General features: G+C 44.6%; 1 protein-coding gene across 4 annotated transcripts in view; it reads left to right on the top strand.

The window, feature by feature from the left end:
• The window catches only part of vimar (visceral mesodermal armadillo-repeats), a 45,945-nt gene that overhangs the window by 19,932 nt on the left and 6,229 nt on the right, over positions 1-19,784 (top strand). The window contains exons 12-15 of one of the 4 annotated variants that reach the window (XM_089581287.1): positions 5,458-5,547; positions 8,421-8,600; positions 15,696-15,821; positions 16,650-16,866. In XM_089581287.1, the coding sequence (XP_089437413.1) occupies positions 5,458-5,547; positions 8,421-8,600; positions 15,696-15,796 (371 nt within the window). In that variant the 3' untranslated portion in view covers positions 15,797-15,821; positions 16,650-16,866. Of the gene's footprint in view, positions 1-5,457; positions 5,548-8,420; positions 8,601-15,695; positions 15,822-16,649; positions 16,867-19,784 lie in introns of those variants that run through there. The other 3 variants (XM_089581286.1, XM_089581289.1, XM_089581288.1) reach the window with 3 other exon arrangements.

Raw genomic sequence — 19,784 nt, 5'->3', positions numbered from 1 at the left:
TGCGCAAATCTCCTTGATGTCGCCAGATGGCGCCACGTGCCCGGCAGCTAGGCACGCGCCTGAAGCATCGGGACCAATCAGCGCCTGCTCACCGGAGTTACCACATGGTAACAATTAAGGTACACGGTATGGTAAAGGTGTCTATTTGCAAGAACTTCTTTGACGACTTCGAGAACGAGATCCATCGTAACGCTGGCAAAACGCCAGTGCAAACGTAAGCGAAGCGACTGTAGCGACTGCCGCAATAGCCGATAGATGCCTTCAACGTGCGGCCGGCAATAGCTTTCTTTTCGGCTGCTGCTAGGCCGCACTGCTGGCCGTCAGAAATCACGGAGTCTGCGTTACGTCATGTGCACGTCATGTTTCACGTCACTTAGTCCTGTGTCGTCATAGGAGAATCCCAAGTTTGAATCAGAGCGGCGGGAAAAACTTTTTCAACTTCGAATCCAAATTTCTTAGAAATGAACGCATCTTTCGCTGCCGGCCAAGTGGCAACAAAGCCATGACATGCCGAACTATCGGATTTTGCTATAAAAAAAATATTAATAGTGCTCTCCTCACTGTCCCTTTAACCGTTGTACCACTGCGCCAGGAGTGGTATGAGGACTCCCAGCAATGAATTTTAGGTAGAGAATGATCAATTTTGTATATTCTCGTCAGACCCGAGCAAATGTTCAGCCTGACAGTGTTAATTCAAATATACATATCTCAAGTCTCTGTGGTGCCACGAATGTACACACTGCATTTGGCAGCTGTAGGTCCAACAGTGCTTCCCTAATGAGTTTTCTTCATGCTCTCTGCTGCGAGCCCCCGGGCCTACATAAACATGCAACAACATTTTGTAGCACATATTTTGTTAAATACATGCACGACAGAAGGTGTGTTTAAATCGAAATTTCCAGAAACCTTCTGGAAAAGCACAGGAGACTTGGGAGCAATTTGGCCGCTGGGACCAGAAATCTGGTTTAGACAAATCAACCAACTTGGGAGGCTTCTCAGAGTGCCCCCATTGTTTCACACTTCTTGAAAAGCTGACTGTGTGGGAACACAGAGAGTGCTCTCTGACTTCCAGTCGCACTCAGGTTGCGGGAGTGGGGCATTTCTTGAGGATTTCGTAAAAGAGTGCATTATAATATGTGCAGGTTCTGACGAGTATATATGGGCATTAACCCATTAACACTGCCTTGGCATACCTTTAAAGTGGAGCTTAAGTGTCCCCTCTAGTTTTGTTTTATCTTTTTTCAGCTATTTATGATCGGCGTATAAATGTTGACAGATATACCTTTATTTTCCACAGCTGAATTGCAGTGTATCTGGAACTGTAACTAATTTAGTACAGTTGAACCCGATTACATCAAACTCTAGCCGCCGCGGTGGCTCAGTGGCTATGGTGCTCGGCTGCTGACCCGAAAGACGCGGGTTCGATCCCGGCCGCAGCGGCTGGAATTTCTTTGGAGGCGAAATTCTAGAGGCCCGTGTACTGTGCGATGTCAGTGCACGTTAAAGAACCCCAGGTGGTCGAAATTTCCGGAGCCCTTCACTATGGCGTCTCTCATAGCCTCAGTCGCTTTGGGACGTTAAACCCCATGAACCAACCATGAACCAACCTACATCAAACTCTATAAGATCCAATTATCCTTCATATCAAATAGGTTCCGAGTACTGTAAAGCTACAACGTGAATGTATAGGAAAATGTATGGAATGGATAGGAAAATTAGCCATCACAGCCAGTAGATCAAACTTCGATTAGCACCGGGCGACTCAAGAAGCTGGCTTCCCTTCAACACAGCTCCGGTGGTTAGCTTCCCCGCAGGTCCTTTCGAACTTTGGGCAACTCCGGTCAATTCAAGAAGCTGGCTTTCCCTCATCACATCTCCTGTAGTTAGCTTTTCTGCATCGACATGCGGGTGCTATTGGTGCGATGGTGCTACGTATTGCACCATCACCAGGGAGCCGGCTTCAAAATACAGTCGATCCCGGATATATCGAACTCGAAGGGGATCGCGAAAAAGTTCGATATATCAATAATTCGAAATATAAAATATGCCTATTAGACGCTTATTTTAAAATTGCGCAAATCTCGGACAATTTCCCGCGGATGTAGCAAGTGGGAACTTACCGATTTACCCCTCTAAAGTCCATAAAAACGAAAGCACAACTCCACGACCAGCGCGCTTTATTTCGCAAGAAAAAAGTCAGTGAGCTTTGCTTGCCTCTTCCTCTGCACCATGCAGTTCATTAAGCTGTCCTCAAGCTTGTCGAGAGTATCCAAATGAGAAAGTCCAGTGCCTTATATTGCACCACAACAACGACGAATTACGCTAAATGCGGATGCAAGTTCAGTCGCAGTGCATGGCGGCTGGGCCTCTTCGCCACAATCTTCGTCACTGCTCGGGTCCGCTTCCTCGGTATCGATGATGTCAGCCACGATGTCAGCATCAGCAAGATCCGCAACGGCTTGCACGTCGTCGTCAACACTGACAAAATCTTGTGCTGTTACGCCGTCTGGGACGGCACCTGCAAACGCCGACAGCTCACGAAATTCGCTATCCAGGCATCCAGCGCCGTCGTCTTCTGTGTCTAGACATCTGTCGTCTGAAGCCACCACAAACCCGGCTTTGCGGAAGCAGTTAACAATCGTGTTTTGCATCACGTCATTCCAAGCGCCAGCCAGCATCTGTATGGCTGCTAGGAGGTCCAACTTGAGATCGATATTCAACCGAAGGTTGATTAGGAGCCTTCGCACCAGTCGCCGTCTGTACCCAACCTTAAATGCCTTCACTATGCTCTGATCGAGAGGTTGAAGTTTCGCAGTTGTATTTGGCGGCAGAAATTTGATGGTGATCTGCTTCAACTGGCAGACGACATGATGGGCAGAGCAGTTGTCAAGAAGAAGACAAACCTTGCGGCCCGACTTCTGCAACTCGGAATCCCACGTTTGAAGCCACTCGGTGAAAAGATCGCGTGTCATCCAAGCCTTCTTATTAAATGCGTACCGAACCGGGAGGCCTTTCGTGTTTTTAAAACAGCGTGGTGACCTGCTTTTGCCGATAACCAGTGGCCGCAGTTTGCATGAACCATCCATATTTGCCGCGAGCAAAATCGACACGCGCACTTTGCTGTTCTTCCCGCCATGGCATGCGCTGCCCTTCAGGTGGAGAGTCTTATTTGGCAGCATTTGCCAAAACAATGCTGTCTCGTCTGCGTTGAATATTTGCGGCGGCGAAAAGCTCTCGCAAATTTCTGGCCACTCTTCGGACAGCCACTTCTCCGTGACAATGCTGCTGGTAGCCTCGCTTTCACCCGAGAGTGTCTTTCCGACGATGCTGTAGCGATTCTTAAAACGCTGCTGCCAACCCGTGCCACCAGTGAAGCTCTCTTCTCCGAGGGCTACAGCGAACCATTTCGCTTTTTCCATGAGCATCGGGCCGTCGACAGGGATGTTTCTGGCACGTGTCTCTAAGAACCAGGCGTACAAAGCTTTCTCGACCTTGTCGTAGGTCGGAGCACGCATACGACACGCTCCAGGACGACTGGATTGCGCTGCCTTCAACTTCACGCCGGCTTTGTTCTTCAGGATTGTACTCAGCGTGTTGCGAGGAATTCCAAACGCATCGGCGACCAACGACTTTTTCTCGCCGGCCTCCACCCGTCGAATGATATCCGCCTTTGTTGCCAAGTCCAAATTCTTGCGTTTTTTCGCGTTCATGGCTCCCGAACACGAACCAAAGCGAAAAGAAAACGCACGGCACCGCACAAGTCACAAGCGAACTCACACTGGCTTCGCGAACAAAGCGAAAAGAACGACGACCGCACAGCAATCAGAACCACACCAGTCACGTGCGAATCAACACCGTCAGCAGTAACAGCCAAAATGGCTTAAACGTTGGCGCCGGCTAGCTGACATCGCTTGCTTCGGCGACGCCAGCGGAGTCAGCCAACCAGCATGCAGAAATTAGGCGTCTGCGGGCCTGCGGCCAGCACGGTTTCCCTCTTGCATGCAGCTCCTTAACATGGCCCTCTGGCCATTCCCATTTCCTTTCACACCCCCCACAAAGTTCCCATCACGTGACTTAGAGCGCACAGTCCAAGGCCAGTGCCGTGTGAACTCTTATTAGGAGAAGCCCATTTGCAGGAGCGTGCGCTAGTGGGAGAAGCCCACTTCCAGGGGCGCGGCATGGCACGGAGTTCGATATATCAAATATAGGGTGCACGGGAGTTCGATAAACGTAAACAAATTTGCTATACTTTTGCATGAGATTCCCAAGGGGATTCTACATCTGTTCGATATAGGCAATAATTCGATATATCCGGGTTCTATATATCCGGGATCGACTGTATATGACGTAACTGCCTCTCCTGAGTTCTTTCCTTCCTCCATGACCTGTGCTCGTGGGCTTCGATGTGCTCCATGCGCTCAGCATGGTTCGTTGCTATTGCACGTCTGTAGAAGGCTGCAGTCTCAGCTGTACGGAGTCCATCGTTAACATTGAAAAATGTGTTCTCTCCGAGGCAGTGAAGATGAAGGAACATAAAAAATTCATGACTATTTTGCTCGGTAATCTGTGTGAAGTAAGTGGCTGTCATTGAAGGCCATTTTTTCTCATCTCAATGAGTTAAATTTACTGCTACTTTTATATCAAATTACGCATTATTTCAAACTCATAGGCATTTTTTTGTGAGTTTGATATATGCGGACTAAATCATGCAAGGTTTGCGTATCACTTGAATAGTCTGAGGATGACGGCACTATTGTCACGTAGGGCTGACAACACCGGGGCAGCAAAGAAAATTGAGGTGTCACTGAAACAAGCTCTTTATTCGGCTGACTTGCACCCACGAAGAACTTGAGAATTCGGAGGCAGCAGTAGCGACAAACGTGCTCAGCGGTCGGTGATGAATAGAATTCCTGCCGCTCTCAGTTGCACTCAATTTAATGCTGATGACAAGCTAAGAACTTTCGAGATAACATGCTGAAATTGCCCACGACTTTCGCAAACAAAGTAGCACCAGTCACGCCCGGCTACAAACATTCCAAATAAATCTGGTAACATCTTTCGTCAAAAACCAAGTGATGAAGGCGCATGCCAGTGGCTTTGAGCCGAAACAAATAAGCATTACAAAACTTTGTCGCACCGCGCTATTCGACAATTAGCGCAAATTCAAAGATCAGGAAAGGTGAACGTGTGTTCAGTTTTGTAATAAGACTGCAGCATGATGACATCTATCTAAATCACTGTGTTGCACCACAGTGTAGTCCTTTCTAGCTTCTAATAATGAGTTTCGTGAGCTAGAAATAAAACATACAATAACGTTGCCTTGATACATCAGTAAAAGCTGTCATGAGATCCAAGCGAAAGCTAGCAAATTGTATTCCTTGTCACCTGTTCATTTTTATTACTGCAAACTGAACTTCTAGCTGATGAAGTTGTAAACATTTTTCCTTTTGTTTGCAGAGGCAGTGGCAACAAAGCTGGGCCTAAATGAGCAGCTGATTAAACACCTTGTGACCTGGTGCAACACTGAAGACCATCCAGGTGTCAAAGGTGGGAGTTTGGTGTGCTTTTGAATGTCATTGACCATTGTTTGAGCTATTGCAGTCGTGATGTCGGAGCTGTGGGTCACTGATAATGAAAAGTGGGCAAGCTGTCAGTACCGTAGAATAGTGTTCCCTATGGGTCACTCAACAGAATTCTAAAGGATCTTCGAGTTCTTTCTTTTTTTCTCTAAATTGAAACCATCTTGATCAGGGGGTCTATTTTTGAACAGTTGTTTTCACAGATCATTCTTTAGTTTCTTTACCATTATTCATCCCTTCCTTAGATGCTTAGATGCTGCACTCAACAAATGACCTTGCTTGTTTAGTTGTCGTTCATGATGTCACAGGTTGCAACTACCAATGGCAGAAGGGAAAAAGAATGATTTGGGAAATGGGTCATTGCAAAAGGGCTGCCACAGTTACTCATTGGTTATGGCGCTCGGCTGCTGACCCGAAAGATGCGGGTTCAATCCCGGCTGCGGCAGTCGAATTTCAATGGAGGTGAAATTCTAGAGGCCCCTGTAGTGTGCGATGTCGGTGCACGTTAAAGAACCCCAGGCGGTCAAAATTTCCGGAGTCATTCACTACGGCGTCCCTCATAGCCTGAGTCACTATGGGATGCTAAACCCTCAAAAACCAAACCAGGTCATTGCAAAATGTAGTCAAACCTCATTATAGCGAACAGGTAAAAAATCATAAAAGCGTTCAATACAGTCAAAATTCATAATAAAAATTTTTATCAAAAACACGAGCATCGCAATTCAATGAGTGAAGGGAAGGCAATTCCATCGGCCCTTACTAGAAAGTGGAGAGATATCTTTTCTGAAGCTATAGCGCCATTTCAAAGCCGCTCGCATCGATTGCGAAGGCCATGAAAAGCAGAGCCATATGCCACTTAGGTTGGCTTTCCCTCACGGCACGGCCAGCACATGGTGGTGGCTGACCAAATGCTAGTTAAAATCGCTTCTTGTGTCACAGCAGTGTTGCATGTAAAGTAGAACACCAGAATGAAAGCTATCGCCATTTTCGCCACCTCGTGTTGGCCGACGTTGCTGCAGAATGGCTAATGCAAGGTCGCAGCCAACCAAACCAGTGGTTCCTGGGTGCTGTCGATGAGTGCGTAAGGCACGAACGCATGCCAACCGCCTGGCTGCCAACCCTCCACGCTGCTATATCTTGCATGGTGCCATTGGCAAGTGCAAGATAAAGGTGCTGGTGTTAACTGTAGCGTAAACGCTTGCCGCACCACCACTAGTCACTTGTGTAGTTAGGCGAAGCCAGCTGCCTGCCATCTGAGCGGGCATCGCTTGGCACAGGGGAGTTTGATATATCCATTTTATCGCCAACCACGTATAGTATATAAGATGAGAATTGCGTGCATTTGTTAAAAATATTTAGGAACATTTCAATATAGCCAGTCATTCTTAATATCCATCCTCGATATATTGAGGTTTGACTGTACCACCCCAATAATCCACTTCAGTAAAACCTGACACAGATCTCCTGGCATTAAAAGAAGGTTAACCGAATGAGCTATCCTGCAATGCTTACTTTCTGCAAGTGATCTTGTTTTTGGCATTTGCTGATTTTATGGTGCAAGTTAATTGATAGCGTATTCCACTGCCAGAAAAGGCATTCAGGTTGTTCTTACCATTTGTGATTGCTTATAGCTGCGTTCTCCACTCTGGTCCAGATCAGATCAAAAATAAGGTGCAAGGTAGGTGTTGAACCAGGTTTGCGACATGTCAGCATCCTTGTTTCGACATACAATTCCACCCTTGATTGCAAAGTGTGAGTGGTATATGAAGCTTCCGAAATGTAACTCTGGTAACTTGGAATATACCTTTTTTTTTTTTTTTGTTACACAGGTGGATCTGGATGTTTTGGACTTAATGGGGACTGAAAATTTTTTTTTAATTATGCAGAGTTCGGATTAAGGGGTCTCTTTTAATTTTCAGGAAGTTGACTGGACCAAAGCACCAGGTCAAATAAGCTGGAAGCTCATAATAATGAGAGTCAACTGTAGTTATAGCTGTACATCTTTTTTTCATTTTGTGTTGAAAGAAAAATAAAAGTATTCAAAGAGTTCCGTGAATGACCTGTCCTCAAAAGCTTAATGTTTGCGAACCACTGCCCCAGATGAATACAACAGGAGAATTTTTATTAATGTGTTCAAGCTAAATTAGGGATGAAATAAGCTGAAAAGCAAGAAATATCATACTTCTGTACATAAACTGGATTGGTCAAGGAACTATCATGGCGCAGTCAAAAGCATGCGGCACGCTTTGTGAGAGCTTTGAGTAGTCTCTAGTTTCCGCAGGGGTAGAGTTGCTGTACTACTGCTGGTACTCCAAGACTTTAGGTGGTGAGAGGGACAGTCATCTCAGCCCTTCAGAGATTAACTGCAGCCTATGGGCCCCAGTTTAAAGCCTAGACATAGCTCTAGCCACTCCTGAAGTTGGTTGCACAAGTTTGACAGTATTAGACTAGACTTCCTTGCATCTTGTTGGGAACAGGAGTCTAACATGTAACATGTCTAACACAATTTAGCACACAGTTTGTTGCTAAATATCTTCAATAAATTTCTGTAAGCAATGTAATGATTGTGTTGGTCACTGGACTGTCACAAGGCTCAGTGTCAGAAGGGGCCGTTCTTTTTCTTTTGTCTCATATTGCTCAGCACGGGTATTTAAGTCACAGCGAAGAGCTGACATGGCTGACGTGATAATGACCGGAAGCCACTTTGTGTGTTTGTGTGTACGGACTCGGGTGTATTCCTGTCGCTTTCTAATCATACCAAGCCTGCATTTGAACTCTGTGGCATTGTAAGAAGAAGCATGGCATGGTTTCAGTGATTTTCTCTCGCCCTTCTGACGGCAGGTGAATCAGTTCGGCTGCTGGCCTGGATAGCGAAAAACAGTGCATCGTGTGAGGCCAAGGCAACTTTGTGCCGGCTGGGTGCGCTGCCTCACTGGGTGTCCATGCTGTCGTCTGAGCACAGTGTCATGCAGGCCGAGGGCCTGCTGGCTCTCACGCTCACCCTGACCCCATCACCCCCCAGTGAGTGCTGCTTGAGATCCCTGCCAGCTTTTATGTGCTCCACTTGGCTAGGCAGTATCTTGGTCATCCGGAGAATAACCTGCTCAACTGACTGGCAATGTGCCCCTTCTTTAGAATTTGGAGGGTATGGTATTGGGTGGAACATTAAAGTTATTGCAATAAGTGAATGTTTTCAGTTATTTAGTAAAAAGAAAATGGGAAGTGAAGTCCAAAGCTCTGTTCCGGAAGTGTACCAGCATCAATCGCAGCTAAAAACATGAGTGTTCAAAGCAGTTTTGAAGCTGTAACACTCATATCATCTCCAGGTAGCAACAGAAGGCATTTAAAGAAGAAAGGCAGCAAAGGACTTTTACTGAGTGCATGCGTTGACATATACACACAAAGAATGAGGCGAGTGAAGCTGACCATGTCCATTTCTACAGCTGAAGTAGGATGCCAATAAATGTGCTTCGGTGTCAGCCTGAAAGACCATGCCACAGTTTGGTAGGTTTGGGGTACCATGTGGAAAATGAACTTTTGCCATATGTAGTGCTGCATTTATAGCTCATGATGAGTCCAGAAAAGTGAATGGGTAGATATGTGCTAGCTGTTGATGTCATTTTCTATCACCTGTAACATAAATTGTGGGACTGTGAAAATCTTGCAAGGTGTTCAGATTTTAATGCGAGAGCATTACTCAGCTCATTTTGCGAAAAACCCTGCTATCATCAGAAGGCCTCCACTTCATCACAGGTGTCACCGCTGCCACTCAGGCAAGAGAGGGAAACACTCTTCCTCTCACTGCGGAATCTGACTCTCCCGCGATGAATGGAAACAAGTTTGGGGTGCCCCTCCCCCCCACAATACCCCCTCAGTCGGATAACAAAGCAGACCACACTCAAGATGGGAGCAGCTGCCCCCCCCCCCCCCCCCTCCCCCCCCCCTGTCGCATGCACTGGGCAAGAGGCCACCGTCCCGCCTGACTTGATGTGGTACATGTAAACAGCAGCGTGTCGCCTCCATGAGATACTCTTGGAAATACAATGCGCCACTGTCGTATTCATGCAAACATGGCTAGAGATTACACAAAATAAATGGAAAGTCCCTGCCGCTGCCGTCAGTTTTACCCTTCCCTTCAGCTTTAGGAAAGTGAGGTTGAGGAGCTAAGGAGTCTTCATCATCTTAAGTTGAATTGCTTGCATCTACATCATCAGGTGACACACAACAAAGCATTGGCCGGAGGTGGCAGTGCACTGCCGACGAAATACAGGAGCATCGCAACACAAAGAAATGTGCGAAGCGAGAAGCTCCAGCGAAACAGCATTCACCCCCAAGCCCCCGACAACAACTCAGTGACAAGGAACGCTCTCACATTTGCACATCATAATAATTGCTTAGGTGCCCCCATTTTTTTGATAACACCAGTATTATAAATGGCCGATATTCTGCTGTGTGAAGCGCTGAGACCTCAGCACTTCTCTCATAGCTATTTTACTGTGCCCTTGGTTGATAAAGTGACAAAAGCTCCACTTGGCAACCTCCATCATTTTAGCTGAGCTGTAGCTAAACTTTTGCTGGTTCTTTAGTAGTAAGGCATGCTGGGATTGGCCACTTAAATCAGAAGTCTTTCTGGCTCAGACAGAGGACCATTTTGTACACCTTCCAGAGCACACCTCAGCCTGTTGAGTGTCAGTTTGAATGCACGGTATTGTGTATAGTGATGAAAAAGACTGTAGCATTGGGAGTTGATGGAAGGGACTACATACAGTCATTCAGATTGTTTAACAGCATTCAGCATTTTGTCAAAAATAGTCTTGTAATTCAAAATGCCTTTTACGAGCTCTTTTCTGACGGAGTGATTTGCTGTAGATTTGTTTACCCATTGTGCCCCATGTATTATTCTCATTTAATATTGTGTATCAGTGCACATATATTCGCATAGTATTGCGCAGTTCGCATTTTTATTAGTGCTTGCTTTTTTATTGAGTAACTGATTTATTAATGCAATTTATATTTTTGAACCAGTTGATCGTTTGTGGTTGCAAGATGCTAGATGAAGTTGCATGTGCACGGCACCTACGATTGAGCATGCACACGACTTTTCAGACTGTTTTGTGAAGCATCTAGAGGTTTTTTCATGAAGTCAGTGGTGCCAGCTATATTTGAGATCCCTGCTGGACAGAAGGATAGGGTCATTTTATCCTCGAGAAAGCATCTCTTTTCAAAAACAAGAAATAAAGGTGAACTTCGTGCAGTTCTGCTGTGCACCTAAGAAGTGCTATCTGGTGCTGTAACGTTTCTCTTCTCTCATGCAGTGGAATGGTGTACTAAAGGACACTGCTAGGTTTTTGTTTCGAAACAGCTTCGAATGATCAAGAAAATAATGAGGCGTAAATTTGTCTCTTTTAGTATTTAGGACTGAAAATTCATGAGCATGGACATGTGCGGCGTGTGTGAATTTCTAAACTTTTCGAGCCATTCATGTTATTTTTGTGAATGGGAGATTCCAAACACACACTCACAAATATTTAGATTTTTCTCTATAGCAGAATGTAATGTGTGTCTAAAAGGGTTGAAGTTCTGTATACCTTATTTAGTCTGAGGGTATTTTCTCTTCAGATAACTTGCCTTCAATAACAGCAGTATATATTAGGTGTTTCAGGGAAGACTTTAAGTAATTCTCAAAGACAGGTTTTTTTTAGATAAAAATATGGCTTTTTCAGCATAATATTACTAGTGTTGGTGGACGCTAGAAAACCGGTGAATCATCTTAAGTAGTAAGCTGCTTAACTAATTTTTGATAGTAAACTTTTTAACCATTAGAGTCGGGCACCTAGTTGCAATTAGAGATTTGTAGCGGGTCGTAAGTAATAGCCATATCAGTTTTTAAAATTTAACAAACGCAGTTACCCTTAGAGCTGCCGCTCGACAAAATTTGGCTTTTTCTACTTATTTACATGCACTGGAGAGGCTGCTTTGCGTACATGCTTTTCGAAAGTGCATGTATTTTGGCACGATGTAGCCAGAATTTGTTGGTCCACAGCGTCAAGGATAATGGCATTTTTGAAATCCTAAAAACTGATATGGCTATTCTACAATGGATCATATTCATTCATTATTAATTAATTCATTATTAGCAGTGAATTAATTATTAAGTTAAAGGTGCACTGAAGAGGAATCTGAACTCATCATTTTGCTGCGGGAACTCAATCTGCACGTTCCGAGCATTCTTAGAAACTTCGATTTATTGCCCTGTGTGGCTGATTTTCCTAATTAAATCGAATTAACGTCCGGCTCCCGTCTTTATTTTTTAATTCTCCCTCGTACGGTGGGCAGAGTCGACCAACGCGTGGAGCGCCTTTCAGCCAGTCCCGCGGCGGCTTGACGCTCTGCCATCGGCGGAGTAATACGTAGTAGTCTGTAGTAGCAAATAGTCCGCGCGTATTTTTATTTCTGCGGGCTTATTTTGCGGCTATATTATCTGCGAATGAAACTATTTATTCACGGAAACCTAAAAAACAAAATAAAACCAAAACAAAGCCTCCACGGAGCTGGCTGCAAGGCACTCCACGCGCTGGTCGACTCCGCCCACCGTACGAGGGAGAATTAAAAAAAAAAAGGCGGGAGCCGGATGTTAATTCGATTTAATTAGGAAAATCAGCCACACAGGGCAATAAATCGAAGTTTCTAAGAATGCTCAGAACGTGTAGATCGAGTTCCCGTGGCAAAAAGACGATTTCAGATTCCTCTTCAGTGCACCTTTAATTATTGGAAGTTAGTTAACCAGCTTACTACTTATGACAATTCACCGGCTTTCCGATGTCTGCCAACACTGGTAATACTATGCTGCAAAAGGCTATTCTTGCCCCAAAAAGCCTATATTTGAAAATTATTTCCTTGTAACACCTGGTATATTAAGTCCATTTGATACCTCCAATGCTGGCAGTATGTTGTGAAAAAGTAGTGCTGGAAAATACAAATCTGTGGTCTTAGCTGGGAAAGCTTCGTAAGTGTACTGTCAAGCTCAGTTTGTGAAGGTGCTCTGTCATTCCACAATGATTCGAACTGCTCTCCAGTGCTGCATGGATGTCCTACCTGCAGATGAAAAAAATTGAATAAGGACACAGACACAAAAAAAAAAGGAGACTGCACAAGAAAGAACACAGCAAACAGGCTTCACCCTGTATTGTTATGTCCTGTCTTCTGCAGGTTCCTTTGTCTTTTGTGCAGTGTAAGTATTGCTTCAAGCAAGGCTTAGACTGGCAAAATGGTGGAATCAGTTCTAGAATCAAAAGGAGCCTGATTGTTGATTGTGAAGCATAGTTTAGCAATACAGTGTACTGATGTTTTTCAAACACCAGCATCATCAACTTAAGTTGTGCTTTTTTTTTTTTTCCTTTCTGTTTATTATGATTGAGGCCGTCTTTTGGCATGCAAGTGACACTTGAATGCGCTTGCTTCCTTCTGTGTTCTCCAGCAAATGTAGCTGAAGCTTCCTGCGTGGCTTCGTGCCTTCGTGCCAGTGTTGTAGGCATTACCGAAAAAAAGTAACTAAATACGTTACTCGTTACGCTAAAACAAAAATGCGTTACCGCCCTACGTTACCTACAAAAAAAGGTAACGCGTTACTGTTACCATTACCGGAAAAAAGTATCGCACGTTACTTTGCTGTTACTCCATGGCCATAAATTTTAATCAGTGCATATTCGCTGTAATTGTAACCTGTAACTTGTCTTCTCTGCAAGGCTTGTTTTCCAACCAAAAGATCTCAAACCCAGACGACACGCTCATATTCTTCAAGCGAATGAAAACTCTGGGTGGTCGCACTCTGCTTGCAGCAGTCTAGGCAGGAAAAGGAGGCAGGCCGTCCTTTGTCACAGTGCTGTGGGGAGTGGGTTCCTTGTTCTCGCTAGGAGAGAAAGGGGTGGGGGTATGACTATGAAGGGAAAAAGTTGGAGCTACAGTGTTGTTGAGCAGAAAATTTTTAGAAAGTTTAGTATGAGGTAGCTCACTACTGCCAGCACAGGAACAAAGGCCCATTTCCTTCTTTTTTCCTCAAACTTTGGTGCTACAGCCAGTTGACTGCAATCCCCTTTTCTGTGCTGTACCATTGTACTCTTTCGACGGCTCTCTTGGGGCCATCATGAAGTAAACTGGCTACATTCCTGAGTTTACCCAGAAGAGGGAACTGCTTCCACAAGGAATGCGAGAGTGTTGCCTGGGAACGAGACCTTTTGGTTGGAAAGCAAGCTTACGGAGAAATTGACTTACAGATTTCTACAAATGGTCCATCAGTGGCTCGGCATGCGTCCACTCATTAGAGAGTTGTGTGTGTGAGTGGTTTGGGGGTGAAGACAAGTGTGTGAATGCGTGTTCGTGCTTTTTATTTAGTTGAGTGCGTCGTCAAGGGAAGGTGTTTTCTGGCGTGCATGCGAGCCGCAACAAGGGTCATCGAGAGTACCTGTACATTTTGTTTATTTGCAACATCATTTTCGCCGTTTTTTTTTCTGAAAAAGAGGCAGAGAGGGGCAATTGAAATAAAAAGTAACTAGTAACGTGACACCTCACTTTACCGGAAAATGTTAGCGTAAGTATGTTACCTGTTACAGTTCAGAAATGGTAACGAGTACGTTACTAAGTTACCGAAAGAAGTAACACGTTACCGGTAATGCCGTTACTTGTAACGTGTTACAAACAACACTGCTGTGTGCACAGTAGTGCTGAGCAGCTCACTCAAAGTGGCACTAAAGTTGAGTGCCGTGGCCTTTTCCATTGCAGTTATTCACTTGGGCTTTTCTAATTTTAACTTTCAAATGGTTCAGGCTTGTGAGGTTTGTGTAAATTTCAGTGATTGATGAAATTATTTGGCAATTTTCAGTGCTACAAAATGCAGAATGTTCACTTTGAATGACTGTGCTGTGTGATCCAAAAGGAACGTTATTGCCCCCTTTGTATAAGATTGAGTTTTTCACACACAATATGCATGCCAGTGTATCATGTAGGGCGGTATACAGTTACTGGCTGATTTTAGAGTTTTCCTGGGGACCACAAAAATCACCAAAAAATCAAATCCAGATGAAAAAAAAATTTCTTTAAGTTGTAATTGGCAAGGGGCTAGTGGAGGAAATTGATAGTTTTATGTGCATTCTGACCCCTCACATATGTCAGTGTGAGTATACAGAGGACAGACTGTGACCACTTTCGTGAGCTTTGTGTTCGATGCCTGTACTGTTATCAGCACATTATCAGCATGAGATGGGAAAAAGTCCAAGTCCAGATATGAAAGTGAACACGCTCCAGTGGCAACTGTGCTGTTCCCATTGTATGGGGGCCCCATAATGGAGAAGCAAAGATGGTGATAATGATAAGGCAGAACTCCAAACAGCTAGGGCAAGCACTCTGCCATCTTTGGCTTTTGTAGCTAGGTTTATGAGTGCTTAGAGTTGGAAACCAACGTGAGAACTGGCAATATGTTACTGCTTGCACTTAGTGACAGCTAACGTATGATGAGAGGTGAAATGCTAGTTATTGTCAGTATTGGGGATTACACACGTATGCGATCCTTGTTTCGACAAGCACCTCCATTTTTCACCATTCACGGTCTCCTCATAGCCGTACAGCTCTTACACTCTTCGCTGCTACCCCTTCACATATTTGGGATGTAAGAACTTGGCACAGAAGTGTTTCATGAACTGGTGACTACAAGTTTGTGTTACAGAAGATGTCTGGCAACAATGTCAGCTCGCAGTCATGCGTGCAGTGTGTCAACCCACGTAGAATATTGGCTTTCCAATTTGAAGAGGCTCCCTTTCACTTTAAACTCTACTTTATTCTAACTGGTTTTTGATCTCTCTTTTGAAGTTTCAGTTAACCTAAAAAAAAACATTAGTTCGATTGAAATTAGAGTATGCAGCTTCGATTTGGGACTCTAATCATACCAGTTTAATGCATAAATTAGAAATAGTTCAAAATAATACAGCACGTTTCATTCTTTATAACTAATTGCACTACCAGCATAACTGTAATGAAATCTAATCTTAATCTACCTTATCTACAGAATCACCGAAGTGCGTCCGCCTGTGCCTCTTTGTAAAATTTTTCATCATCCCACACTAGCACAAGAATTCATCTCGCTGCGACCACCATCGCAAAGTAGCTGTTCCGGCAGGGCACACTTCCTCATTCTCAATGTCGTTTGTTCCCAAGACATCACGTGACTGGAATCACCTTCCCACATCGACAGTAAGCATTGCTAACGTAAATAACTTTCGTTCCGCTATGTTTAATGAAACTGAACTCGCTAGAATTGTATAACTGTTTATTTCATCGCCTGTAATTATGTTGATAGTGTATTTTTGTTGTTGTATGTTGCCATCGTATTAACCCACTCCTCTCGCCCCGCCGCGGTGGCTCAGTGGTTACGGCGCTCGGCTGCTGACCCGAAAACGCGGGTTTGATCCCGGCTGCGGCGGCCGAATTTCGATGGCAGCGAAATTCTAGAGGCCCGTGTACTGTGCAATGTCAGTGTACGTTAAAGAACCCCAGGTGGTCGAAATTTCCGGAGCCCTTCACTACGGCATCCCTCATAGCCTGAGTCGCTTTGGGACGTTAAACCCCAATCAACCAATTAACCCACTCCTCTGTATATTGCTTCAGTCCTGAAGGTGTATGTAAATAAAAATAAATAAATAAATAAGCAAAGTTCACCTGCTATACAAATTAAATGGCGGCTTGGCTATCGGGGGTGGTGTTGTGATCAGTGCTTTGAGGTGATCAGGTGAGGTGATCAGGTGTTTGAGTTCCAAAAATATGAGCAGTCAGTTGCGTTGTTTGTGAAATTTCAGTCACTCTAATATTTTGGCTCTATGATGCTCGTGGCGGTGCTGTGAAGATATCTGAATAACCATTCATGTCTGAAAAATCAGCAGTCTAAATTTTCGGTTGGCGGCTGTAATAAGGGGGATGGAATTCAGTGTTTTCTGAATCGAATAAAAACGTCATATTTTCTAAGAGCCTTTTTGCCGTGAGCATTTCGTTCTTTATAAGTGCAATTTTGTTGTCAAACCTCAGGTGCTGCTCTAGAAGACCTGAAGAAGGCCGATATTCTGCCACTGCTGCGGTCATTGCTTGAGTCGCCAGAAATCGCACCTGAAGCTTTGCAGAATGCAGTTGCTTTCACAACAGCTCTGTCAAGCCTTGGTGAGTTTTCTACGCTGTTCTTGGTCTTGGCACATATTTGTGTGTAACTCAGAATACTTCGAATGTAGAAATCACAGTTGGGGGTCTAGTGCTTTTTCTTTTTTTTGTGTGTGTGTCCTTCTTTGGAGAAATTTTCAGCAAATTTGTTCCTTTTCAAAATATTGCTAGGGAAACATTTCACATTTGATGTAGGGGAAAAAAAAAATAACTCCTCCGGTTTGTTATGATTGATAGCTGGATGATTTTATTGCTGTAGCTTCTTTAAAAAAAAAATTCTAAAGATAAAGACAGAGCAAGAAGGTACAGGACAAATGCCTACTCTGAGCTGAAGTTTTATTGGAAGTGCACTCAGACATATGTGCTATTCAAGAAAGCACACCACCTGAATCGAAAGAGATGTATGTATCCAGACATAATATCTCGATTTCATGCAGAGCTAAGGATACCTGGTGAACACACTTGTCACCAGAAAATGATGATGCTTGCCCTGCACTTTCTTGATGTGTTTTCATCTTTTGAGCTGTTTCTTCAATATACAGTCGAACCCGGATATATACATGGTCTGTTCTGAAAGTAGTAGGACTCATTTTTTTAAACAAAATTTATTCAAGAGAATAGAGCAAACGATTACAATTTTTCAAGGCAGCACCCTTCCGCACCTACACGCTGCTGCCAATGAGTTTTACAGTTTTCGTACGCCTCCAGGAATGCCTGGACCGGAATGCTGTTTAGCTCCCTCGTCACGGCCTGTTGAACCACCTCTACTGATCCGTGATGTTTCCCCTTGAGCGTCGATTTTATTCTTGGGAATAGAAAAAAGTCTGGCGGAGCCAAGTCGAGACTGTAGGGGGGCTGAGGCAGCGTTGCCGCCTTGTGCTGGGCAAAAAATCGGGGTCCTCATTCACATGATGAAGAAGATCCTACCGGTTGGCCTTTTCCTCCTCTGACAACACTCCCGGCACCAACTTCGCGCACGCTTTCCTCATGGCTAAGTTTTGCATCACGATCTCAAAAACTTGGGTTAGAGGAATGCTCAAGTCATCAGCAATCATTCTGATACTCATTCTACGATCACTGTTAAGTAAATGTTTCACTCGCTACACATTTTCGTTGGTCTTGCTGGTCGAAGGGCTTCTGGACCGGTCGTCTTCCTCCACTCTTTCCTTACCTTCTCGGAACAGCTTGTGCCACTCAAAAAACACCTGATCTACCCATGGAAGCGTCATCGTAGACCTCCTTAATCATGTTGTGAGTCTCTTTGCCTGTTTTACTAAGATTTTCTCAAAATTTTGTCGCGTATCGCTGATCCAGTAAATAACGCTCGATGATTCTGCGTGACGAGACATTTCGACCGGGGTTCACAGTACAAGCGACCTACTCTCATCAACGGCCGAGAGCCGACTGCCGATTTGCCTCAGCATTCCCAATATCCCCCTTCAACGATCCTGCACGCGCAGGCCACCTCTCATCCGCCCGTTCGCCCAGGAAAAAACCAGTCCTGCTACTTTCAGAACAGACCCTGTATATTGAACCCAGATACTTTGAATGATTGGCTATATCAAACACACAGATTATCCCCTTCCAAATCCTGTGTAATAGTGTAGGAAAGTAGTGCTGCATATCGAACTCCAATTTTGCCAATCATTCAATATACTGAACAATGTGCCATGCACTGCAAGTGGTGCTTCTCCTGGTGGCCTACTTCGATCACTTTTCCCACGTGGAGACGGGTCAGCTGCTTGGCCTTGGGCACCTTGTGACAGCAACCGCGGTACAAGGTGGACGTGGGGTGTGCTCGAGGGGGGCCTTCGGCCTCTTGTACTCATTTTTCATTCTACATCGCTGTCATGCAATGAAACTAACCTAGCAGATAAAACTAAGCCCATCGATGGCCCTAGCCTCGTGTGCTTCGCTGCTGAAATCTTTGTGGAAACCAACTGAACCTTTAAAGAGAGAATGTTGCATTTATACAGCACTCATAAAAAGATTAGGCATCTCCTGATAGGCATGGGCTAGTCTAGCGAGGTGCCTAGCGAGGAACGCGCTGCCAGTATGCCAGAGGGTGGCATGTCGCTGCAAGAACCACGTCACTAGCCTGGATACAATGTATCCTTGCTCCTAGATTTCGAATAAGCTTATCTATTGACATTTTTGTATAATGAATGATCGGTATAGAACTGTTTCTTGATCTCCTTTGAGTTTGATATATCCAGGTGGGACTGTACCAGAGTCCTCTGGTTTACATCACCATGTATTTGGAGCTTTCAGTCAGTGGTAGGTTCCCCCCCACTCCACCCTCAGTGAGAAATTTTTTGTGGAAGAGCCATGAAACCCCCCCCCCCCCCCCCCCCTTTTTTTTTTTTGGCAAGAAAGTTCAAGAAATGCATTGTATAAATAGGACTCCCCAACTGCCCTTGCCAAGAGTCACTCATAAATCCACCTCTTCTTTCAATAATGCTCTGAAACTAGAAAAAAAAAAAAAATGTTAAGTAGAGCCCTCTCCGAGCTTTTAGAAACAACTTGTGTTGCCATTATTGACAAAAGGTTGCTGTGAAAACGAATTTAAATTCTTCCACTGAGGTATAATTACGATTGACAACTTGCTCAGTACTACACCTGGGCTCACTCACCCAACAGCTAACTGGATGAATATGAAAGGGCACACATAGTGCTTTCAGGCTCTTGCTTTTTCGTACAGTAAGGATAGCAGCCGGTGAAATCTTATGTATGCAATACCAGTGAAACTTCAGATTTCGAGTTGTTCAAGCTGTTTTAATTTTGCTAGTTGTTCAAGAATTTAGAATGTGCACTCAGCAGCAGGAGCTTATGGGGTGAAGGCGAGCGGGAGAGAAATAATTGCTGTGCAGTCAGCAAGCCAGTCACCTTAAATACCTGCCAGTGTGATAAGATGTGCATGCTTCATCTGCTGGTATCTATACCAGGCAACTTGGTTGTGGGGCAGATAATTTGGTCCATCTGCCAGCAGCTGCAGTGTACTAGAGAAAA

This window comes from Amblyomma mixtum, chromosome 3, assembly GCF_055824585.1.
Source record: "Amblyomma mixtum isolate Tamu chromosome 3, ASM5582458v1, whole genome shotgun sequence".
In the NCBI taxonomy this organism is placed as follows: Eukaryota; Metazoa; Arthropoda; class Arachnida; order Ixodida; family Ixodidae; genus Amblyomma; species Amblyomma mixtum.
Note: the sequence above shows the minus strand (reverse complement) of the source record. Positions and strands in the feature narration are given on the sequence as shown.